The following is an 18,650-nucleotide window of genomic DNA, read 5'->3' on the forward strand; positions in this document are numbered from 1 at the left end:
TTTGGATCCATATAGCAGACCCCATTAAGTTGGGATAGGGCTGACTTTGTTGTTGTTGTTGTTGTATTCTATTTCCACAAGTTAAATATAAAAAACTACCGATGTAGATTCTCCCAATAATAACTATGAGCAACATATAAATGAGACGTGAAAACATCTACTATTCTCCATCTTATTTTTTTTTTGGGAGGTGGGGAGGGAATAAACAATGACATGTATTTTAAGCGCGTGAGATAATGTCATGATTATTCTGATCTAACTATATATCATCAGCAGCAGATTTCCTTAATAATGGAAAAGAGATCCTCAATTTAGGGGAAAATAACTGATCAGCTGAGGATGATGCAGAGCAGAGTCTGAGAGGAAGAATTTCTCTCATACATATGATAAAGACAAAGAAAGCCACATGACACTGATCAATAATAATGCTTATAACTAGGAATGATATGGTAGTCAGTGGCTAGGGAAGAAAACCAAGTAAATAGACCCCTCAACATAACAAAATTTACCACCAAATAAAAGAACCAAGCGGCCCTAAACCTCAACATATGAGTTCAAAGGTTTATTTACTTGGTGATGCAACTACGGCTGCCCTTACCAGGTTGAACCAACATGATCGGCTTTGGAAGCCAAGAGCCAAGAAAAACCGGTCCAACCCAAGGTTTTGGTCCAACAAGGGTTGGAAATAAAATTAGCAGTTTACTTAGTATTTTATTTCATGCTTTTACTTTCCAAACTTGAACGTAGGAGTAGGATTTATTTCATTGCTTTGGTTTCCTTCTTATAGTTGTTTCCTAGTTTAGGCTAGTTTCCATTTTAGTTAAGTTTCTAATTTCATCTTCCTATTCTCCTATATATTGGCTGTAATCGATTGAAGACTTAGAGTGATTTGATTATTGAATGAAGATGTTGAGTTTGTACACCAGTGAAGTGTGTGATTCCCCTCCTTCCCTTCCTACCTTGATTTTCCCTTTCTTCCCTAAGGTTTTCCATCAACTTGGTATTAGAGCCGAAGGATCCTATTCCTTCCCCATTTTTCTTCTTCCCTTCCCATTCTCTGTGTTGGTCTCCACCGAGACTAAGAACATTAAAAAAAAAAAGGGTAGCAGCGAGAGAAAGCAGAAAACTAATTTCCTTCGACACCCTTTCCTGTTTCTGTTTTAGGGGTCTGCTGAGTTAATATAATAAAAATAAAAAAAAAAATAAAAAGAAGAAGAAAAGAAAAGAAAGAAAGAAAGAAAGAACCGATTCTGTTTAGAGAAGAATCGAGCCCCCTTTCTCAACGCCTCTCTCTTTCTCCCAATTTCTTTGGTCGATCCCTTTTTCTAGGGTTCCGACAGCAAGAAAAAAAAAAGGGAGAAGAAAACAGCGACAAGAATCCCAGTGCTTTGCCAGCAGTGACAAAAAAAAAAAAAAAAAGAAGTCGACAAAGAAGAAGAGAAGGTGAGAAGAGAGAGAGAGAGACGGAGACATACCTGTCGATCTAGCCCTTCCATCAGTCTCTTCCAAGCAGTGAAGACCTCCTTCGTCACCATCGGCTATTGGGGTTCATCCCTCCTTGCGTCGGTTCCCCTCAACCAAGCCTACGAAACCACCCTTCACTGGTTTCGCCTCTGGATACTCATCGCTGATACTCCTACTTCACTCCATCTTTGTCAGTGACGGTACCCTTCCATTGAATCTCCTTTTTTTTTTTTTTTTTTTTTTTCTGATTTCCCACATTACCCCTTTTTTATCTTTTAATTCCATCTATCCCTCATTTTTTCTTATTTACATTTAGACCCCTGCCCCACACTTGATATCCTTTGTGGTTTAAATTGAATCTCAAGTAATTACAATTCTGCCCTTCCAAAAAAAAAAAAAATTTATTTACTATTCTACCATTATTCTTGAGTGCTATTTTGTTAATCATCACCATGGTAGCCAATAGTGAAGTTGTTCAACAGCTGAACTCTTATAAAGGAGAAACTGGTACAAAAATCATAACACTACCACCACCGCCATCACATCATACACAAACACCACCACCTCCACCACCATATGGAACTGGTAGACATGATGATGGAGCAGAAAAAACAGCAAAATTGGATGTCTTTGATTTTTATAGAGACAATAATCCAAAATTGTACCTTGACTGGATTCACAACTTAGATACATTCTTCAGATGGTACGGGTTGACTGAGGCTCGAAAGATACTATTTGCAGAACTGAAAGGCACGGCCCGAGTCTGGTGGATCAAGCAACAACAACAAAATCGAACCCGAGGCATTGGTTTGGTCACTACTTGGGCTGAAATGTATGAAGTCATTAACCGGCATTCTTGCCTTCTGATTACAAGCAACGCATGCATCTCAAGTTTGCACAGTTGAAACTAGAGAATTTGACCGTTGAAGAGTATGTTGCTAGATTTTATTATTTGGCCACTCGTTCTGACTTTGAGTAGGATGAAGAAGTATTAATGACACAATTTGCAATGGTTTGCACCCTCAACTTAGTGCTGCACTTGCATCTAGTCGACTGCCTACCATGGAAGACGCCGTACAAGTAGCATATCAGGTTGAGGAAAGTCTGAAACGCCCATACAACCGGAGAAATTTTGCAGATACTTTTTCTCGAGGTACTAGTTCCATTCTGCAATAGTCTCCTACCCAAGAGAGGTCATCTAGCAAACCACAGGCTAGTGCTACATCTATGGCCTCTTCACTATGGCCTCTTCACGACCTAGTCGGCTGTATTCTCCACCTCGACATGTTTCTGAAATGTCATCTTCACGGCCTACTCGTCCATACTCACCCCCTCGATGTGGTTCAGATAAACCTTCTGATTCTTCAAAATTTACAGTTCGGTGCTACTCATGCCATGGATTTGGACATATCAATGCTCAATGTCCCAGCCGTTTGGTTGCTTTTATTGATAAGGATTCTCCTATACCATATATTCCCGAAGAGCAACTTGGTTCTGACACAGTTGATTTAAGAGAAAAGCGTGCGCAAGGTGAAGTCAATGACACTCTCAGTGATGAAGCCCAACATCCTTTTTATGTCATTCGTCATGTGTTGACCACTCAGAAGGCCACTGACAATGAAGATTGGCACCACAGTAGTATTTTCCAGACTCGTGTGAAGTGCAATGACCAGTTGCTAACCTTGGTCATTGATGGAGGTAGTTGCACTAATGTTGTCTCTGAAGACGTTGTTCGTAAGCTGGGATTGAATACAGAACCACATCCTAATCCTTACAAGGTTGCTTAGGTGAACAACACTAATCTCAAAATCACAAATAAGTGCTTGGTCACATATTCTATTGGTGGATTTAAGGATACAGTCCAATGAGATGTCCTCCCTCTGAAGATGTGCCATATCCTTCTTGGTCGACCTTGGTTGTTTGACAAGAAAGTACAGCATTGTGACTATGCCAATACCTATGCCTTCAAGCATGCCAACAAGACTATAAAGTTTCATCCTACCAAAGATCTCCCTGAAATTAAGCTCAAGAAGATGGTGGAATCGTTCCTCATTCAGCGTATTCCTTCAGACGGTCTCCTCAGTCCTTTCCCTAACTTGACGGAGTCGAGTTCTTTTCAAAGGAGGAGAGTTGATGCAAATATGGCTCCCTTACTTGGTTGGACCAGCATGACCGGCTTTAGAAACCAAGAGCCAAGAAGAACCGGTCCAACCCAGGGTTTTGGTCCAACAAGGGTTGAAAATAAAATTAACAATTTACTTAGTATTTATTTCATGCTTTTACTTTCCAGACTTGAACGTAGGAGTAGGATTTATTTCCTTGCTTTGGTTTCCTTTTTATAGTTGTTTCCTAGTTTAGGCTAGTTTCCATTTCAGTTAAGTTTCTAATTTCATGTTCCTATTTTCCTATATATTGACTGTAATCGATTGAAGACTTAGAGTGATTTGATTATTGAATGAAGATGTGTTTGTGCACCAGTGAAGTGTGTGATTCCCCTCCTTCCCTTCCTACTCTGATATTCCCTTTCTTCCCTAAGGTTCTCCATCACTTGGTTTATGGACCATGGAGGAAATGCCCTTGCCTTCTCGAATCCTATTGGTACGGCAGGCTCAATCATGGTGGAGCTTCAGGCAATTGTCAACGGTCTGGAAGTATCCCTTTCTCATGGTTGGATGATCACTAAGATTGAGGGTGTTTTTTAGTGACGACTTGGTGGATGTGGACTCATGTGGGTGGGACTTGGAGGTATCATCATCTCATAAGGAAAGCCAGGCCTTGTGTGGTCATCCTGTTCTTGCAACTGTTCAGTACTAAAGGTTGAGTACTCAGGTTTCTCTTAAAAGTGATGTAAAAGCACAAATCAAGTTCACGGATTGAGTTTACAAGGAGTGGCATTGATGTGTAATTAAAAACTAAAGACTGAGGTCAGCTTAGTGCTTACCATATGATAAATAGCGTAACCTGCCTTTGGCCCCCAATATGAATAAGCTCCTATGACAAAGTTGTATGCTATGTAACCTGACAACCATTTCATCAATAGAAAATGATTACCAAAACAGATAATAAAAAAGACGTGATATTAAGAGCACAAAATCATTGGATCAAACAAAATTGTATAACAGACAAACCACTTCATAAACACAAAATATTTAAAGGAAAAAATATATTAAAAGAGAAGTAAAATATAATTTATAATTAACTACAATCATATTTGTGAGGTAAGAGGGTTTTGAATTCTCTCTGTCGCTCTCTCAAGATTCTGAAATTCTGTCCTTTTCTACAATTTGATATTCAGAACAAGGAGTTGAATCAGATCAGATCTATGGGAAGACAAGAGCCTTATATTCCTGGATGCCATCGCAAGATACGGAAAGAGAAAGCCTTAGGGTTCTTGTATGCTGATGGAAGGTTAACGCCTAAAAGGCGGGTCAAAACAATACATGGGAAAATAAAGATCAGATCTGGACTAAAAAATAGAAGTCCCAGATCTGGAGAAAATGGGAGAATAAGTTGCACAGTAGCTTCAGAACTGATAAACAAGAAAAGGAGAGGCAGCAAGGAGGGAACGTCAGCAGTAAATCAAAATCATGATTCATATTTCTCCCTTCCTAGCCTTTTATTCCCCACTCTCAACAGCCCATCGGTTCTCTACCCCCCCCCCTCCTTTTTTTAATCTTTTGACCTTCTTCTCTTTATTGTTAGGGATTACCCCTGATTAGTAATGTTTAGGGGGGGGGGGGTGTCCGAGTCTTTTATCAGGTCCTAGTACTTTTTATTTCATGGATAGATTTATCCTTTTTTAAGATCTTAAGTTAGGGTATTTTTTTATAAATACTTTTCACGTCTTTACAGGGCTTCGCCTATACGTAATAGTTAAAGAGATAGTAATATATAGTGGAATTAACAGGGACAAGTCCTTTTATCCTTTTTTTTTTTTAAATCTATAGAGCTTGTTTATGCCTGTATCTTGGTTTTATGGTAGGGAAAATTTGGTTTATCTTTCGGCCCTTGATGCAGCAGCCATTCAGCAACAAGCCCAGACACCCAGTCCAAAAAGTGAAGGCTGTTGATTCATATATGGGGACATGTATGCAAGGGCGTTAATTTTACGTTAATCTCAATATTGAGGGTAGAATAATAATTTTCTTAATAAATTTCTTAATTCTTAAGTTCATGAGTCAATTAGTTGAGCTGTATGGTCTATTATGGCTCTTAAACAAAAATATCCCCAGTGCACGAGGCTCCCACCACTGTGAGGTCTGGGGAGGGTTATAATGTTTGCAGCCTCACCCATGCTTCGCAGAGAGGCCGTTTCCTGACTCGAACCCATGACCTCTTGGTCACAATGGAGCAACCTTACAGTTGCAACAAGATCAAAACTCTATTTTGGCTCTTAGAAGTTCCTAAAATAAGGAATCTTTGTTATGATTCATTAGAGAAGAGTTCTTTAATCATTAAAATTCTGCTTTCTAATATTTAATTAGTTTTATGTAAAGAGATGTGTAACCCTCAAACCTTGGAGAATGATTTTGAGAATATAAGTTTAAATTTGAGGAAAGCATCGTGCCTCTCTCTTCTCTCTTATAATTAAGTCTCTTCTGTTCTCTGTGTTCAGATCCCTTCTTCATCAATCATTGATGGAGAACCCTAGGGAAAAAGGGGAAATCAGAGTAGAGAGGGGGAAGGAGGGGAATCACACACTTCACTGGTGCACAAACTCAACATCTTCATTCAATAATCAAATCACTCTTCTTTGTCCATCGGTTACAATCAATATATAGGAAAGTAAAGACAGAGAATTAAAAGCTTAACTGAAATGGTAACTAGCCTAAAGTAGGAAACAACCATAAAAAATAAACCAAAGCAAGGAAATAAATCCTACTCTTACATTCAAGTCTGAAAAGTAAAAGCATGAAATAAAATACTAAGTAAACTACTAATTTTATTTCCAACCCTTGTTGGACCAAAACCCTGGGCTGGACCGGTTCTTCTTAGCTTTGGCTTCCAAAGCCGGTCATGCTGGTCCAACCAGGTAAGGGCAGCCGTATCTGCATCAATCATCTCCATGCAGCAGGCTAAGCAAGCTATATTCAAAACACAAAATGTCATATTTCTTGCTTTTCTGTCACTGTTCTTCCTAGTTCCTTCTTATTTCTCTTTTTGTTTTCCTGCTACATCTTCTATCATTTTTTATCTCCGAAACAATATTTTTTCTTATTGGACTTTCAATTTTATTCTGCTCTAGAATCTATAAAAAATTAAACAAATCAGAATCAGTTCATTTCTTTAGTTTTCAATCTTTTTTATCAGTCCACATTGCATCTATTATTGGGTCTTGACATAAAGTTGTCAACTCATATGAACCTGTCGGGCTGTTCTCTAGACAAGAAATCTGATCTACACAACCCATGGTTCAAGGTTTCCACCGATATCGTCGAAATTTCCCACATTTTTTGCGGTATCCCAAGACTTCAATACCAAATACCATGTGACTTTTAAAAGTCACTGCTTTCGACTAGTATCGACCGAAATGTGGGGATTTTCGAGCGGACCAATAGGTCAGCCTTTATGAAACCTTCTTAAATGGGAAACCAAGAATTCTTATTTAAAAATTTCGACCCTTTTCCCCTATCTCTTCTCTATGAACTGGGAAACTTGGGAAAACACTCAAGATTTTTCCCTCGTGCTATCTTCATTCTAAGCTTGTATCTTGCACATTCATAGCAAATCTACCTAAGGGAGCTTGGGCCAAAAAGATAAATCCCATCTTCCCCAAACCTTGTGTGACATCCTTCATTTAAATAGGAAGGTAGTTTAGGTGGTGGGTCATTTTTTATTGACAATATCTTTAGGTATCCATCCCAACCTTGTGTGCCACATCCACATCCACATCCTATCACTATGTCTGAGCCATTCTCTAGGCTGGGATACCTAGCTGATGTAGATGATGCATCTTATAGATGGGCAATGACGAACTATCAAAATAATTGGGCCCAAAACATGTCACGGGAGTCATATGTGGTGTATCCAGAGAAGCGGCTGCAGCATCTACAGTGGTGCGCAGCTCCTGGAACCGCATAGACACTCTACTCATAATTGACTGTTGAGTGTTGACTGTTGAGACTTGAGAGATAACTCACAAGTATGTAATATTAGTATTTATTTTTGGATCATTTACATTATGTTTTGTTTGTTTTAAACTTTTAATAATGTCTTTCACATTTTTAGTCAGTAACTTATATATGTACTTATATAGTATAGTTTTAGTCGACGACTCAAACTACATTAGCAAACTTTGGTTGACACCACAATTATGAATTTAGGTGTTTTTTTTCCATGAAACTAATTATGTGAATGGGTTAGAAATATCTAAAATAGGGCGTACACAAAAAATAAGGCAAAAATAAAAACACATACGGGGCGAAACCAAAGTTTCCACCAAATAGGGAAAATTTCCCTGGTTTCCTCAAAATTTCCCAGATTTCGACCGAAATTTTGGTATCCCCAAGGGTCGAAACCCGATATTTTGAACATTGGACACACAACAGTATAAAATCCAATAGACTAGAATATGGGAATATTCTGATGTTGGATTTGAGACTTGAGGGAGACTCAATTTCTCCCCAAACCCTTATTTTGGTTCTTGTTATTTCCAGATTTATTTAGTGAATTCTGATTACAATGTTCTCACCATCTATAATGTAGATTGATCCCAAACCAGGAAATCCAGCAAGAGACTAGTATTGACAGGTTAACAGAACAGAGAAGAAAGGACCAAAAAATGGAGAAAATTTATAACTTACAAATTACAATAACAAACCTGCAAAGTTTGATGGAATTCTGATAACAGAATAGTGATGCACAGTGAAATCGTAGTGCTACCAGAAAAACCAGGTAGCAGGACTAGAACAGAATATCAACCAGAATTGTTTAAGAAACAGAACCAGAACTTCAAAGAACAGATTGTCAGAAACCCAAATCTTGGCTTGAACCAAGTCAAAACAGTAATTAGGAAGATATTGAAAAACACAAACAGAAATTGAGAGTCAAAAAAGGGTACCGCAGGTATGTGAAAACTAAAATAGACTGACCAAGATAGAAGAACGGAGAAGACAGAACAGGCTAGAAATCCACCTCAGCCTCCACTTGGAATCCACCAAGCACCACCTGAGAATCCACTCAGAAAAACAGAACTGAATCCACAGAACTAGAAGAAAATTTCAATTATATTAATCATAATTTTGTGGGAGAGGCCATAGGCCACTAAACACACACACACACACACACACACACACACACACACATATATATATATTTCATGGGCAATAGAACTCTGCCAGGCTGGTGCAGGAAATGACAGACCAGCAGGCCAATAGAAGGGTGAATGGGAGCATCTTCAGCACACATGGGGGCAGCGCGGCCTTTTTGCGCCCTGCTGTGTCTGGGTGTTTCCTGTGCCAGCCTGGCAGAGTTCTTTTCTCCAAATTTCATTAACTCTCTTTAACAGTACGAAACCGACTTGGAATTCAAACTACTGCTTGGAATAGTAAAATAAGACATGTATTTGAAATAGTTAAATAAGACATGTATTTGACACCCCTACTCAAACTAGGACTCGAAAAACAGAACATAGACTTAGAATGAAATCTAGACTCAAATTCCGAATGATTCTAGGATTTAAGTTAGCCATTTCAAACATAGACTAGTCTCATATGACAAGCTCTTACCCTTAGTTTAGGTCCATTAAAGTGTCTATTATAAGAAAAATCCTTTGGACGAAAGGCCTAACACATATGCAACCCCCCCCCCAAGGATTATTTACACTAAAATAAGGCCATTTTAATGAAATATCTGCATCAATCCATTTAGTCCAAACTTTTTCTTTGCATTGAGATGGGCACTGCATTTGATATGTGGACTATCCAAGGAATACCCCAACTATCCAACGGTCAGAATGACCAAATCATCACTCCAAAATGAAGACAAAGTCGACTGTGTGGGAATGGATTCTGACACTATCAGTGTGGAAAACCATTTTCTCACCAGCCTCTTCCCCTCCCCACCACCCCCCACCCACCCCAAAATGAAAAACTCCCAACCCTCCCTTCTCCATCCTTTCCCATTATCTGCATACTACCTCTGCAATAGTTAGTGTGACCCTGGGATTGATATCTCAATCACATTCTAGTCCTTTTAGGCTTTGCTTCTTGAATAAATTTTCTACTGACTCCATAGCTTTCAGCACCAAGGCAGTGGCCAGGCACCTTTACACCTTGATGCCAATGGGGTCACCTAGGCAGCACCTAGTTGAGCAAGTTATCTGAAAAAGGGGGTTTATGTGTATAACACTATAACCTACTAATTTTTATTTCGAAGGGGAATTATTTCTAAATTTTCATTTTACCTACAAATATGAGGAGGTAAACTGCAAATTGTAAAAGACCTTATACAAACGAATAAAAGGAAATACAACCCATTCCTAAGAATTGATTGCAGTGTCTTCTTCCTCTTCTCCTCCTTAATGCTGGAGGATGATGGAGAAAACCCTAAAGATGGTTTGGAAGACGGTGGAACAGTAAGAAACTGAGTAACAGGTAGGCATTTCTTCTATGTTTTCCTCTTTCCTCTTCTTTCTCTATTTCGTCAACTCCGGTAGTAGCTGTGGTGGTGTGCTGCTTCCCTCCACCTCTTTCGTCCTTTTTTCCCCATTTTCCCACATTTACCCCCACTGTCCTCCTTTTTTCCCATTTGCACCCCCTTACCACCTTTTTCCCCTATTTTCTGTCTGGGTGCCTTCATAAGTATGGAAACTGGTCGCCTAAGGGCTCAAAAATGCCTTGCCACCAAGGCTCCACATCACCTTGACAACTATGACTGACCCTAAAGCTTTTACCAATGTTTTATATGAGAATAAATAAAAAAGAGGAAGGATAGCAGTCATCTCATACATGATCATAATTCAGACATGCAGTTTGCTTTGTTGCTTAAGTAAATCACCATTACAAGATTACAAAAGAAATAGCAAAAGTACTTCAAGGATTAAAAATAGATCAGAGAATACCTAGAACATTTACAACATAGACCTTATTAATCAGAAGGACTTTCATATCTTTCAAGAACCTTGAAAATTGATTAAGGATCTTCAGTGATCCCTTGGACCTGCCATAAAGAAAAAAAATATTCAGCTAATAATTAAAATTAGCAATTCAGTGATTAAATTCAGTCAACAGGATTTGTAAAATAATGTAATGGAAATAGCATTTCCCATCAAAGACGTGTGACAACTAGAGAGCATGGTATCGGTAAATACTGCCCTTTAGTAAGTTACTGGAAATTATTAATGAAAAATAAGATCACCATGGAGACATAAGTCGCATAACACAAAATCCAAATAATGTCTTCGTTTTAAGAAAAAAGTAATAGTCACAGAAGGAGCATGGATGGAAAGTGCTAACAAACAAGATTTCTTAGAGTCATGATCATTAAATCCCTCATTTCCTGCAAAGACACCAGCTTTACCATCTGAAACCTGTGCATCTGCAATAAAGTCTAGGTATTAGTACTGTACTGTTCAAGACAGAAAGAAGAAAGATGCGAGAAAACAAGTAATCGTATGGAGAAAGAGATTAGATCCATACAAGATAAACAGAATATTTTATTTTATTTTTTGGAAAGAAATTGTTTTTTTTTTTGGGGGGGGGGTGTGTGTGCAGACTGGTGTTGGTCAGACATGATCAAGCAAAAACACAGAAAACTGTATGCATTTCACTGTGTATGCATATGAATATTCAAAAATAGCAGCATATATAGTAGGCCCTTTATAATTTATACTCTCCGAACAAATTGGGCTCATATATCTAATACTGCTTTGAGGAAGCAAATGGTCACATGGTTTGCAATTCTGATTTCTCGTATCTTCTGAATAATATCTATATAGAGTTTCTTCAAATCACTTAGTCTAACGATACAATTTCATACATTGGGTTCCAAAAGTCTATATTTGTGTGATATGAATTGGATTCAGATCTTAATCGGATCATATTTGATAACAAATCCTCTATGATCAGAGAGGATTTATATCAGCTAGTAGATTTATTTACAGTGTAACTGCAATGTCAATAATTATCAAATATGATACGATTAAGATCTGAATCGAATTAATATCACACAAATACATATTTTTTTCACAAAGTCGACAAAAAAATTATAAAGGGAAAAAAACCTATCAAATTATACCAACCAGTTTTAAGGGCCAAAAGAGAGAGCTATAAAAGAAAAATGTACAAGAATGTCAGCACTGGATATAGCAGGGAATTAGGATTCTTACACATAAAAAATGAAGTGTGGGTTTTTTTCAAACAAATGTGTTGCTACTTTTTGGGCCTTAATCTGTAACCCCTTTGCTATTCCTGTCAGGGTAGATGGACGGGAAGATGGCTGCTGGAATCAGAGAACATATTCTCATACAGTCCTACCCTGAGTTTTATTTGAGGGTTCCACTTGTTGTGAGAGTAATCCATCCCAAATGTTGAACTTCTATGGCCCCAGAACCTCTTGCCATATCTCCACAGAAAATGGATGATGCAATAAAAAATCTGAAGCAATATCGGTGTTTCTCAGTTATAAATATAATGGATTCATGATAAGAGACCCCTAAAGACAAGAAAGTTAGTGCTAACATTTTGGGCAACAAATAAATAACCCATAGCTGTCATGGTCAAGGATTGAGATCTTGGTTTCAGACCTGGTTTCAGTCAGGCCCGAAACCGATACATGCTAGATCTCATTTCGAGGTTTCAACACTGGGCCACCCCGGGTTTCATTTCGGCCAGGCCTGAAACCAAGACAACTCGGAGATTTCGGCCAGTTTCAACCAAGATTTAGTTCCAAGGTCATGGTGCCTAGGCAGTAGCAAGCGTCTAAGTGATGCTTTACTGAAGGTCAGTCTGTAAAGAGGGTGTAAAGGGCTCATATGTAAGATAGAAGATATAGTTTCTCTGGTTTTCAAAGTAAAGGGAGGTTTTGAGCAGAGTAGAAGTCCATTAACAATGAGTTGCTTTCTTCAGACACCGTCTATCACCAGAATAACATCGGTGGCTGAGTCCATATCATACGACATCGGAACCACACAGCCAGAGCAATGAAGTTGTAGGACACCGGGACAGATACACCCCCTCCTTTAGCAGTTGTAGAAGTAGAGGTGGTGGTGGCTGCAGTTTTCTTCTTCGGTGGCCGCGGCTGCAGCTACTTCTTTTCTGTTGTCACAACCAGGCTGCTGCCACTGCTTCTTCCTCATACTATTCTTCTTGTTCTGACACAAAGATGGGGCTGCTGCTCCTTCAATATTCTCCATCATCACAGGCTGGAGCTTCATCGATCTCCTCTTCCTTTGCATTTTTTTTTTTTTCAGTTTCCAACCCTTTTCCTATAGGGTTTCATATTTTTTATCCTTCTTCCCAAATTTTTTGGGTTAGGCCACCTTGAACACCATGGCAACCATTCACCTTGCCCATCAAAAACTGCCCTCTACAGAGGCAAGTCCTCAACAAATATCAACTATGACAGGATCGCTTACAGTTAATTTTTCTCTTCAATTGCTGGTATGAGGAATTGTGCTCCAACCCCACGGAGATTGAGTTGAAAGATACACGAAAATAGATATATGACTAACTAATAATGGCCTTGGATGGTTGATAACTATTTGTACATTTCTTGCAAGTTCATGAAACAATACCGAAGAGATAATGCTAAACAACTAACAAGTTGTCAGCTTTAAAAAAAAAATTAGGGTTTTAAGGAAAAATTAAAAGACAGGTAATTCACATATTGAAAAAGTTGTAAGATATATATATATATATAGAAAAAAAAAAAGGTTTTAAGGAAAAATTAAAAGATTGGTAATTCACATTGAAACTTAAGGAGAAACATATTACAGTAAGGATATAAGAGATAGATAAAGAATAAATATTTTCCACAAGAATCAGCATGTGGAGATCTCAGAATCTCCAAACTGGTCATGAGGGACTCAAAATTGTAAAAGACTAGGAACTTTTTTTCTTTCCCAACTTAAAATTGTCAGCCTTTCTGGGGTCTGGACACACATGTGCATAAAAAGAATATATTTACAGGGTGGAGATAGAGATCAAGATCTATTCCGTACATAAAAAAAGTTCAAAATATACTAGGAACTATCAGATTTATTTTAACTTAATTGAAACACCACCGTGGACATCTAATCAATTAGAACTCCGTAAAACAGACATCACATAAAAATCTGTCAACCCACCAAAATTTTATCCATAACTCTGCCAAATTAGAGAAATTTCAAAAGATCATAGATTTATTATATAAATGACTGGAAAAAAAAATTCAAATGGAACCAACAAACAAAATGCGCAAACTCTGACCCCTTCCAGAAAAAGGGCATGATGAAAAGTGATAACTCAATTAAGATTTCTGAAGACAAAGATAATTCAAACTGAAATGAGAGAATCTGATAGGAGAGAAAACTTTCAATTTTGAGCTTTGTAACTCAACAAGTAGTACTAATAAGCTCAATGACATGACAAAATTGAAATGATATTATTGCATTATATCAACTCCCATACACTGCATTTTGTGGGCAACACATGTGGTGGATTCTTCAGGGAGGGCCTCAGCTCGATGGTAAGGTTGCACCATTGCGACCTACTGGTTGCAGGTACGAGTTGTGAAACAGCCTCTCCGCAAAGCGGGGATTAAACTGGGTACATTATGACCCTCCCTAGACCCCGCAGTGGCGGGAGCCTTGTGCACTGGGTACGCCCTCTTACGTGTGTTGGATTCTAGAAACATTTAGCACCTAACCTTTTCTTGCATTGTGCCGAAGAGGACCAAAGGTGCAAAGGGACTCTTCACGAAAGAAAAACATTAATTATGCAAATTGTACCAAATTGCTAACATATTTCATTAATCGAGAATAAAGGAATATACAGCACCTTCAACTTCATCTGCAGCTGTCACTAGAGGCTCCAACGCTTTTTTTGGTTCAGCAAGACCGAAACCTGTGTTAGAAAATAGTGAGGAAACATGTAAGAGCAATAGAAATATCACATAAAAAAGAACTGGAAGTCACTTAAAAGAATATCAAAAAGGCAGCTACCTTTCAACTGCAAGGGTTTAATTAAAAATCCAGAAACAGCAAAAGGAAGCATTAAAATTGCCTCTCCCCAGAATGCCCATCGCCAATTTAAATGGCTTCCAACCTGAGAAATGTGAAAGAATAAATTATCGAGTATTATAGGTAAAAACCGGGAGGAGGGAAAATATGATTATGTTAACAAGTGTAACTGTTCAAAAGTCAAGACAGTGGAGTTTTATGATAATAATAGCAAGCATGTGTTAAAAGTAATTATATACCATATCAGATAATGTGTACCGGATAATTTCAAAGAACCAGTTACAAAAGGTATGAGTGTCACATTTAAGAGACACTGAGGATTTTTAAGCTTTCACAGAGCCTAGGATTAATTGGCAAAAGAATACAATAATTGGTATTGTAATGTGATCATGAAGTGGTGAATAGGGGCAAGCCAGTACCGCCCATGGTCAGAATACCATCATGTCTTAGAATCTATTCAATGCATTTGGGAGTTCCCGTTAGACCTATGCTCAGTACTGCATGTGTTCTGCTTGTGTTCAGAATACCATCATGCCTTAGAATCCCATCATTAAGGGTATTGAAAGAAGGCGATGCAGATAACTAAAGATACCCCTAAATTAGGAATTGTGACATAATAACTGCTATGAATTTAGGACAGACAAAAGATGCAAATAATGGTGCAAACAGAATTAAATCAGGGATTTATATTGGAGCAATACTAAATGAAGTTATCGAATTAAAAAGAGATTTGCAGGTCGAGTGGACTATAATCGATGGCAAATCTAATTCTCAAGCTTAAGAATATAAACTAGAGAACGATTTGCAAACACAGGATCTCCAATAACAGAGAAAGAAAGACAACGTTAATTTCAGACAGAAAAAACAGCACATAGAACTTAGAAGATTCAGAAGGACCTCAAACACAGGGCTCAGTCCAATGGGTACTATTAGTCTGAAAATCTTCAAAAAATTGAGATCAGATAGGAGGAGGGGGCAGGTCACTCCTAGCGTGACTTGGAAAACAGGGCAGTGATACTAGAAATGAAATTCTAGGTAATATAACTAAGGATTCCATAGAATAGAGTATCTGAAACTCAACTTCCAAATTTGAAGCAATTCTGAACAGAATTAAGATATGAATAAAGGAACAAGCTGGAAATTGAACAAAAAACAGGAATGCCACAGGCTAGAGTGCAGGATGGAAACTCACCTATGAACTTGAAGAAAAAACTATAAAACTAGAAGAAGGGATAGAAGAGCAGGAAATGCACTTGTGATGCCATTGGAATCTCAACATATAGCCACCTGAGAATCTTTCACAAGTAATACAGCATATTTCTTATGACATAACAGTTGAAAACTGGTTATAAACTTGTGCGTTAGGCCATACGCCATTACATCTATATATAGAATTCATAAATTAAGTCTCCACCATAACTAAACTGACTTACTTCTATTCAAACTAGGGCTCTAAAACCAAACATAAACTAAAAATAAAATCCAACAAGATTTCTCAGTAACTCTAGAACTTGACTCAGCTAACTTCTGAAAAAGGACAACTAAGACCGACTCAAATAGCCCCACAAATTTGGATCGAACTCATCCTACTTGACTATCTCGTATTCCTAGCTCCTACCCATATACTAGACCCATTAAAGTGGCCCATCACAATTTACAGTGCAAACCCCAAAGTTCCAATACATGTGTAACCCAAACCAATGTTTATTTCCCAAAAAAAAAAGCCCACTTTGTAATTTTCTTGAACCAATAGTATTATGCTATCAAATGGTTGTGTTTAAAACCATTTCTCAGTATGAGCGAAGGGTACAATTAGTCAATATGTATTCAATCAGATTTCTAGTTGCAGAAACAGGCATGAAATATTAGCAGTAAGAAGAAAAAACAGACAGGCTTGATAGTTACTGAGTCATGTGGATAATTTTGGAATTCCAGAATACAATATGAACTGAAACTAAGAAAGTAAAGAAATTTAGACCGTGTTGGTAGATTAGAAAAGGAAAGAAAACCGTACGGTTTCAAGATTCTTCAGAAACCGACTCTGTACGGTTTACTTTCCTCTCAACATTTTCTTGATCGTTGGTCTGTAACACGATTAAAGATTCTTTATTTTAAACTTAAAATTCACATTGGAAGGACCAAAACCAGCTCTGAAAAGGTATTTTGTTCTCAGAATGGGCAGACTATTAGGGAACCAAACTGTCGGTGTTAGGTCACCTATGGAAGAATGACTTATGCCCAGAATATCTGGCCATATTGATCGAGTACAAAGGAGATGAATCAACATATATGGGCTGCACCTATTTCTCAGAACAAAGTAACAGCAACAGTAGCATAAAATAAAAACGGGGAAGATGGATAATGTTGAAACAAGAAGGAACAGGAGAATAAAGAGAACTAAGAGAGAGACACCTCAGAGAAGAATCTCAGATCCAATCCGAGAAGGAAGAGAGAGGAAAGAAGATAGGGGAACACACGACTGCACAGCTCACCACCGTGAACAACTCAACTCAAGCTCATTCAATATTCCATTTTACTAGTCTCCTTCAAATATGTGCTTATAAATAAGAAAAGAAAAAGACTCCAATAAGGGAACAAGTTTGTTTGACTCTCCTTACATATCCTACCAAAAATAAAAGATTAAATAATTTTATCCCAAATAAAATAAATATCCCTAAATACTCCACTGAACCAACAACCTGGTTTGGAAATTGGAATCGGTTACTTATGGTCTACGAATCCCAACTGATCAAACCAGTCCAGCAAGTATATGCATCATATTCAGCTGAAATGAAGGTTATGGAAGAAGGGTGAAGGGTATTTTCTGGGAAGAGCATGTTAAGAGTCTCTATGTAAGTCTGTTCCCAACCATAGGGAATGTAATGGGGTTTGTAGGTCACCTAGAGATTAGGATTAAGAAACCTCAAGAAAACCAGAACTGCAGGAAAATAGTAACCAAACCAGCAAAGAGAAAACTTATTTAATCAATCAAAACAGCTCAAATTGGCAGGAAACACTGGCAGAATGGAAAGATCTGCAGGAAGAATTAGGCAAAACCAATGGATAGATTTGCAGATACTGAAGAATCCTTCTAGAAAGAGGATTCTAGAAAACCCAGTTAAAGTAGAAAAATCAATTGCAGGGAATTGGACCTCAAACCAGAATTCAAAAAATTAGCAGATTTGAAGAGTAACAACAGTATAACGCCTTGGCATTAACCTGAAATTAGAATTTGAAAATTAGATCAGAAAACAGAGAAATTGAAGAAGTGGACTTGAAACAACGCTCTTAGAATCAAGGAAGATTTTAGGGTCTTTGAAAACAGTAATCTAATGCTAGAGTTCAATACCATTAACTGAGAAAAACTGGACAGAATATTACGTAAGCATATAAGCAAGGCAAAAGAGAAATTGATAGAAGTGTACCCTAGCTGAATCCACAGATGCACCTCCTGAATCCACCAAAGAAGTCTGAAATCACTAGACAACTGAGCCAAAGCTTCATCTTCATCACTAAATTCGTGGGTAGGTGATGCAGATCAGACAAGGGATTTACTGGTGGTGGGAAAATCGATGGATGGATTGTGGGGGAGAGAGGAGATCGTGGAGAGAGAGCACACAAATCAATTTTTAAAACAATTAATTCTATATGACTGATCGTTCATGATTTGCCAAAAAGACGTAAGTTTCTTCTTAAATTCTGCGGCATAGCATTTATTCCCTATTATATCTCTATTCATGATGCCTTTCTGACAGGCATAAAGAGCAACTCAGTGCACGAGGCTCCCGCTACTGTAGGGTCTGGGAGGGGCAAATATACACAGCCTTACCCCTTGCTTCGCAGGAAAGGTTGTTTCCAAGTTTCGAACCTATGACCAATATGTTGCAATAAGGTATAATGCAATTTTGAGAGTGATCTCACAAGAAGGAAAAGGTATAACGCAATTGACTTTTTCGACTGATAGATGGCACTCAGATAGATCTTCACCTTTTTTCTTTCTCTTTTTTTTTTTTCTTTTTTTTTTGGG

General features: G+C 38.0%; 1 protein-coding gene across 1 annotated transcript in view; it reads right to left on the minus strand.

The window, feature by feature from the left end:
- LOC122074762 (probable sphingolipid transporter spinster homolog 2) overlaps positions 1-18,650 on the minus strand; it is a 53,657-nt gene that overhangs the window by 18,105 nt on the left and 16,902 nt on the right. Inside the window, exons 7-11 of the mRNA XM_042639723.1 lie at positions 14,606-14,708; positions 14,442-14,507; positions 10,920-11,001; positions 10,526-10,623; positions 4,406-4,482 (exon numbers count right to left, since the gene is read on the minus strand). Coding sequence (XP_042495657.1) covers positions 4,406-4,482; positions 10,526-10,623; positions 10,920-11,001; positions 14,442-14,507; positions 14,606-14,708 — 426 coding nt within the window. The remainder of the gene's footprint in view (positions 1-4,405; positions 4,483-10,525; positions 10,624-10,919; positions 11,002-14,441; positions 14,508-14,605; positions 14,709-18,650) is intronic.

Source organism: Macadamia integrifolia, chromosome 3 (assembly GCF_013358625.1).
Source record: "Macadamia integrifolia cultivar HAES 741 chromosome 3, SCU_Mint_v3, whole genome shotgun sequence".
NCBI classification, from domain to species: domain Eukaryota; kingdom Viridiplantae; phylum Streptophyta; class Magnoliopsida; order Proteales; family Proteaceae; genus Macadamia; species Macadamia integrifolia.